The sequence below is a fragment of the Myotis davidii genome, unplaced genomic scaffold (assembly GCF_000327345.1).
Source record: "Myotis davidii unplaced genomic scaffold, ASM32734v1 scaffold161, whole genome shotgun sequence".
NCBI classification, from domain to species: domain Eukaryota; kingdom Metazoa; phylum Chordata; class Mammalia; order Chiroptera; family Vespertilionidae; genus Myotis; species Myotis davidii.
In genome coordinates this window covers 230,438-237,637 of record NW_006291567.1, presented here as the reverse complement: position 1 = coordinate 237,637, position 7,200 = coordinate 230,438, and the positions used below count along the sequence as shown (strand labels likewise).

The window sequence follows — 7,200 nt, the reverse complement described above, 5'->3', positions numbered from 1 at the left end:
CAGGGAGTTCCAAAGTCAGCCACTGCCTGAGGCCACCCAGCAGGAGCTTCAGAGAGATCTGCAGATTCTTCCTCTTTGTTTGGGGTTTGGAGGTGCCCAGATGAGGGGCAGCTGTGAAGCAATGCAGGCTGCTGATGAGCCTTAGGCCTTCTTTTGGAAGCTCTGGGGTTCTCTGACCCAGCTGCAGTTTGACAGGTTTTTAGGCGGAGAAAGGCTAGGCCATTTGTATGCAAAAGTCTCTGCATACAGCTTGGGTGGGGTTGTAAATTAGGTGGGGTGGGGTCTCAGGGAATCACCAGGGCAGAGCAAACAGCAATGGCTGCCCATCAGCCCTGCCCCAAAGAGGCCCTGGGGTCTCTGTGTCCCACGGCCCATGCAGAAACAATGAATGCTGCAAGCACCTCTGTGAGAAAGCCGCCCCCACCTTCTGGCCAGATGCCAGACATTCCAGTTTCTCTCCATATGAGTCTGGGTGCCCAGAGTCTCACCTGGAATTGGAGTTCAGAGCAGTCAGGAGCTTGTATCTCCCTCCCGATTGAAAAAGAGAACAGTGTACCCAGCTGCCAGCCCCTTTCACACGCACCTCCATGCCTCCACACTTCCACACCTCTGCACCTCCTACCGGACTCAATGCACTTTTCTGTTTCCTTCTAGTTGTAGAATTTCCACTCAGTCAGCCTTCCCGTGGTTCTGGATGATATTTGTTTTGTCTTTTAGTTGTAGTTTTAATGTGGCTGTGCATGGCAGCAAGTTCAGGTGTTTACCTCTGCCGCCATCTTGGTTTTCCTTGATGAAAGTTCTTTATAGAAAAATGCTGACTTATAAATGTAGAAGGAATGATATAATTAGAAAAGCACCATAATGAACAAATTGATTTAAGCAACAGTTGTAAATGAATGAAGCTATTAGATGAAAAGTAGATGGGGAACTTGAAATTGGAGGGATTAGTCTATTGCCACCTGAACTCACACACACACAAAATTGAAACAATTAAACACTATAAGCCTTTTATGCCCTAGCCAGTTTGGCTCAGTGGATAGAGTATTGGCCTTCTGACTGAAAGGTCATGGGTTCAATTCTGGTCAAGGGCACATGCCCGAGTTGCAGGCTCAGTCCCCAGTAGGGGGTGTGCAGGAGGCAGCCAATCAATGATTTTTATCATTGATGTTTCTATCTCTCTCCCTCTCTCCCTTTCTCTCTGAAATCAATAAAAATATATTTAAAAAAATAAACACTATGAGCTTTTCATGTCATGAAATAGGAAGCATAAAATACTACCTATGAAATATTCTTTCCAAAAACCTGAAGTGAAATTCAATTAAGCCATTTAGAACTACACTGGCCAATACAGTAGCTCTTGTCACACGTGACTATTAAGCTTTAAATTAAGTAAAATAAATTTTAAAAAAATTCAGTTCCTTTTTTCCACTAACCACATTTCAAGTGTCAAATTTTCACCTGCGGCTAGTGGCTATAGTATCAGTGCATGTTATAGAACATTCCACCATGACAGAGTGTTCTATTTAACAGTGTTGCTCTAGTGCTAACTTCTGTTTTAGGCAAAAAGTGGTCTAGAGAAAGAGATTAAATGGCACTAGAAACAAACAAATAGACAAATATATTAAATATGATATATTCTCCAGGTTTCGTTGACCCAGTTTCTGCAACGAGTAGATGGAATGAATAAAAAAGGGAAAAGAATAATGCTTTATACTAAAAGAGACAACCAGATGTAATGCATGGACCTTGTTTGGATCCAATTTGAACAAGCCAATTATAAGTATACTAGAGGCCTGATGCACAAAATTTGTGCAAGAGTAGGCCTTCCTTTTCCCAGCTGCTGGCACCAGCTTCCCTCTGGCACCCAGGACCTGGGCTTCCCTCAGAGCCCCAGCTTCCTCCAGAAGGTCGTCCAGAAGGACATCCAGTCTAATTAGCATATTACACTTTTATTATTATAGATTTTCAATGTAAGTGGGAACCCACCTACATAAGCACCTACATCACTCACATGGAACACATACACAGCAGTAATGAAGTGAAACAGTAAAAAAATTTAAAAGAAAAATATAAATGGGAGATGGAGACATAACCATGAAATGACGTACATTGAGTCTGATGTAACCTGAGGACTGCCTGCAAATTGTTCGACCTGGAGTTCCACCAGGAGTTCAACCACTCGCTATAATGTGCGCTGACCATCAGGGGGCGGTGCAGAACATGGCAGGAATTGGTGATGCAGTGCTGGCAGTGGGTGGCAGTAGAGTCACTGCCAGCCCGATGGGCACTGATGAGAGCAGAACTGTGGTGGGATGGTGGAGCAGGTGAGCAGGTGGTGCCAGGCCAAGGTGGGTGCCAGCGGGGCCCAATTGCCCCACTGATTGCTCCACAGAAGGTGACCAGTGGCGGCAGCAGGGGACCGTTGCCTGGCTCCCAGGTGCTGAAGGAGCCGGGCACAGAGGGCCTGGCCCCGATCCATCATCCCACAGGCGGGATGGTGGAGAAGGTGAGGGGACAGTGCCAGGCCACAGCAGGGTGCCAGGTAGGGCTGTGGGGCTGTGAGGCTGGGGGCGCGAGCTGGGGCCCGATCCCTACAGACCACTCCGAGGGACCCCACCCGTGCACGAATTCGTGCACTGGGCCTCTAGTAATGTTATAAGCCTGGATCATTGGAAAAATCATGTGATCTCTAGAATCCTGGAGAGAAGAGGATTTATGATCAGATGCTTTCCTTTTTCCTCCACTGAAGAAAGGCTAAATTCTAAAACCCTTTATCTGACAGTGATCCTTAAAGATAGAGGAGTAGAGAACCGTTTTCAAGCCCCACTTGCTAGATTGGTTTTCATTAGTTCTGGACTGGACAAAATTGGTTTCCATTGGTTCTTTTTTTCCTCCTCTCACAAAAAGAAGGGGAGAAGGTCTATCTTTTAAAAAAGATAGTCCAAAGTTCTATCTTTTAAAATATTTTATTTTTAATTGTGATAACAAGCATATAACGATGCATTTTAAAGTGTATAGGTCAGTAGTGTTAAGTATATTCATACTATTGTGCCATCAATCTCCAGAACTTTTTCATCTTGCAAAACTGAAACTCTACCTATTAAACTACAACTCACATTTTCCCTTTCCTATCTGGCCACCACCATTCTACATTCTGTGTCTATGAATTTCACTATTTCAGATACCTATACAAACGGAAACATACTTATCTTTTTGTGACTGACTTACTAGTATTTCACTTAGCATAATGTCCTCAACGTCCACCCACATGTAGCATATATAGATTTCCTTCCTTTTTAAGGCTGAATAATATTCCACTGCATGTATATACCACAATTTGTTTATTAATTTATCTGCTAATGGACACTTAGGATTGCTTCCACCTCTTGGTCATTGTAAAGAATGTCTCTATGAAACATGGGTGTGCAAATCCAAAGTTCTTTGACTATGTGGTAGATTGCAAAATGGCCATAAATTATTCCCCTATCTATATCCAAGTGCCTTTGTGATGTGACTCTGCAGTTTCTCTCATCAAAGTGTGGAGTTTATATCCTTACTACTTGAATCTGGGACAGCCCAATGACTAGCTATGGCCAACAGAATGAGATGGAAGCAATATGGTACTAGTTCCAAGTTTGAGCCTTAATAGGTCATGAACACTTCTGCTTGCTCTCTTGGAACCCAGGTGAACAAACCCAGGTTAGATTATTAGGATGAGAGAGCATATGGAGCAGAGATCAGCCATCTCAGATGAGGCCTGAAAGATGTACATTCTATCTAATGGGTAGATAGCAATTATGGAGTCATGCTCATAATGTTTGAATGCTGAGTTGTTGTTTTTTAATATATTTTTTATTGATTTTTTACAGAGAGGAAGGAAGAGGGATAGAGAGTTAGAAACATCTATCAACTGCCTCCTGCACACCCCCCACTGGGGATGTGCCCGCAACCAAGGTACATGCCCTTGACCGGAATTGAACCTGGGACCCTTCAGTCCGCAGGCCGACGCTCTATCCACTGAGCAAACCGGCTATGGCTGAATGCTGAGTTTTATCAAAATCCATTTCAACATAATTCTACCAATTGTCAGCAAAACTGACCTGGATATCAGAAAGGTTTATTAGAAAATTCTCACCCTGAAATCTGTAGCATGTGATGCAGTACTACCACTCATTAAAACCGACTAGAAACACACCTGTTGCTAAAGTGGTCCTTACACAAAATATATAAAAAGCAGTTTCTAGTGTGACTTGTGCTCTGCACCTCTGCCGCTTGACATTCTAAAGCATCTCACCAATGGCTATGGCTACCCATTTTACAGATGGGAAACCGAGGCACCAAGAAGTTGTTGTACCAGTGGTTGTTAGGAGTTGCCTTTCTCTGCCCAGCTCAGGTGGAAGGGGATGGGAGAGAGAGAGAGTGCCCAGTAGAAAACACTTGGGGGGGAGAGGGGGGAGAGGGAGAGTGAGTGAGAGAGAGAGAGAGAGAGAGAGAGAGAGACGGAGGGGACTGGGAGCAATAGGGGCAAGTCTGTTTGGTGTCTTTCCAATCCCTAAAAGAGTAGAGAAGGTGCTCAGCCCAAGTTGCTAAGCAGCAGAATTATGAGCTACAAAATGATTGTTTTTTAAACATTTTTTCTGATTTGCTATGCAGCAATAGATAATTATATTATTTCTCATTTAACTATATGTATTCTGCCCTGGAAATTGAATCCAATTTCATAGGGACTTCAATGATCACTTCTATATCAAATGATTAGAAATCACTCTCCCTAGCCCTGACTTTGATTTTTTGCATAGTTCTATCTTGAATTTGGAACTCCATGTTGGATACTCTATTGTGACATCATGTTAACACTTCAAATTCAATAGTTTGAAAGCTGATTTTGTCATCAAACATCCAAGCCTTATATCTACTATTGATGTTTCTATTACTTTGGTGGTACTACCATTCTTTCAGTCAACCATACTTGAAACTTCAGTGTAGTCTCTGATTCCTTTCACTTCTTCCCATAGTCAGTCAGATGACATTTTTCAAAGTAACTTTTTGTCATAATTTATCTCTTTATATCTGTAGAACTACTCACTGATCAAAGCTTCCTCACTGTTCCCCTATCTCTGGCTTCTGCATCCTCAAGTTAATCTTTTTTTTTTGGACCAATTAAAGTCTATTTATTTGTTTGTAATCAGACAGAACACTACAATCTGTTCAACACTGGGCTAGACACTGCCATGATTAGGGGCAAGGAGGAAGGGGCAGGGCAAGGCCTTGGCTCAATTATGGAAGTCCAAGACAGAACCTTCTGGAAGACTCTTCCCTTACCCTGTGGGGCAGAAATAAAAACCACATGATAACCGTTGATTCAGATTAGAGAACCGAGGGCCCCTTGCTTGGTTGTCCACCTTCTCCTCCCTCTCAGACTGTGCACTGTGGCGATGGCTCCAGGACACTGCAGCAATGCTGGGCATGACTCTGCCAACCCCCTTTACTCTGGAGGGCAGGGAGCAAGCAGCTTTGGGGGATGGGGTGGAGGGAACGCCAGAAGCAAGTGATGTCCACATGCATGCTTCCTGGCACTGACACAGCCTCTTCTGTTCCCAGAGGCTGAGGACCACAAGGCAAGCGACTGCCCCCAGCCTCAAAGGCCAGGACCTACTTGATCAAACACCACACTCAATTCTTGTCTGCATCTGGTCAGGCCTCAAAACTGCATCTCACGGAACTGGGGGGGCTAGAGAGGAGGGCCCTTGGGACCCTCACCAGCACCTGTCCTCAGCCCGGTTCCCTGCGACAGTTCAACTGAATGGCACATCCAGGATGTGATGGGTAGTTCCTCGCTCTCTGAGACAGCAGGACTTCCAACAGAGGAGTGGGAAACCTTCCCATTATCTGACCACCATGCCAGGGAACTAAGCCCCAGAGCTCTGTGCTTGGGTGAGAAGCCTCCCACCACTCGCCAGCCTGTCCTGGGGAGGTAGGAGCTGCTCTTGCCCCCCAGGCTTCTGAGGCTGGTTCTTTACAAGGGTTTGGCATTCCCTTTATTTCACCCCTTCATTTTTCTGAGGCTCCTGTGTCTTTAGAGCCAAGTCTATCCGTAACACTTGGGTTCTTCCCTCCCAGGAGTTAATTCCGGCTTTGGAGGAAGGAGTTGGAAGAAACGAGCAGTGTGGGGGAAGAGGCCAGTGAGAACGTGCAGGGAAGGAAGCCCTCTCCTGCCCCCATACTCCCAGGGCAACAGAAGCAACTGACCACAATGAACACTGGCCAGCCTATGAGGCTGGTGCACTCACATGCACCAGAGGTTTCCAGAGCAGGAAGGAGGGTTGGAAGAGCCTGTTGGAGACCGGGCATACCCACCCCACAACGCTCTGCTCCCAAGCCCATGTAGCACCGGGCCTGCAGCTGGGGCAGGTGATGGGCCAGCTCCTCTGCAGAACACAGTTGAGGTCAAATGGCCAGGAAGGTGGGCTCCACAGGGCGCCAAGGGGTGGGACCTGTTGGAGGCTGCCCGGCGGACATCACATGGTCTGGCTGTATTCAATGCCTCCCTTGGTGGAGATGCTCGACCATGGCAGGAAGCTGCAGAGCAGGCTGTGAGCCTGGCGGTATATCCCTGAGAAGAAATCACACATCACCTCATCAAAAAAAAATGCATCCTGTGAGCTTGCTTTGTGAATGTCATCTGAAAGCAACCACAGCTCCAGCTGATGCTAGGAAGCCACTGTCTCTCACCCCTGAGAAGAAAAGGATATAAGATGGTCCAGGGAGGGTGGCCACCATTGATGTAGAGGACATAAGTGAAGCCATCTTTGAGGACCCCATGGATGGAATAATAATAGGGGAGATAGTGGTGCTGCTTGAAGTCTCTGTTTTCGTAGAAGCTTATTGCTGTGTTGTTGGTGGTGAGGACGTGCAGGTAGATGGCTTTGCAGTGGTCCTGGGCAGTGGTGGATATGTGATCTTTTAAAGTCTCAAGTAAAAGAGAACCTATGCCGTGCTTTCTGATTTCCTTCACTACTCTGAGACTTAGAATGTATGCAATTTGTATGTCAACAGAGAAGTTGGAGGCTAGAATATCGCCATCCTCCTTGTGTATCTTGGTCCTACTTTTTATTTCAGCTACTATCATTCCTACAATGGTACTCCTGTAGGTTGCAGCAAGGGAAAAGAACTTCTTGTGATGTCACGATACTATGAGTC

The 7,200-nt window shown here is 45.7% G+C and overlaps 1 protein-coding gene across 1 annotated transcript; it reads right to left on the bottom strand.

The window, feature by feature from the left end:
- Positions 1-5,256: 5,256 nt before the first annotated feature.
- Positions 5,257-7,172, bottom strand: LOC107183288 (N-alpha-acetyltransferase 60-like). Its single transcript, XM_015564865.1, has 3 exons — positions 6,694-7,172; positions 6,297-6,613; positions 5,257-5,267 (listed from the first exon to the last, which is right to left on the bottom strand). The coding sequence occupies exons 1-2, from the start codon at positions 7,127-7,129 to the stop codon at positions 6,519-6,521; spliced, it is 531 nt and encodes a 176-aa protein (XP_015420351.1). The 5' UTR covers positions 7,130-7,172; the 3' UTR covers positions 5,257-5,267; positions 6,297-6,518.
- Positions 7,173-7,200: the final 28 nt, after the last annotated feature.

Coding starts and splice junctions, on each gene's coding strand:
- LOC107183288 (XM_015564865.1), bottom strand. CDS start 7,129: ATGATAGTAGCTGAAATAAAAAGTAGGACCAAGATACACAAGGAGGAT. Junction 6,614..6,693: donor TAGCATCAGCTGGAGCTGTG/GTTGCTTTCAGA, acceptor ATTTCTTCTCAG/GGATATACCGCCAGGCTCAC.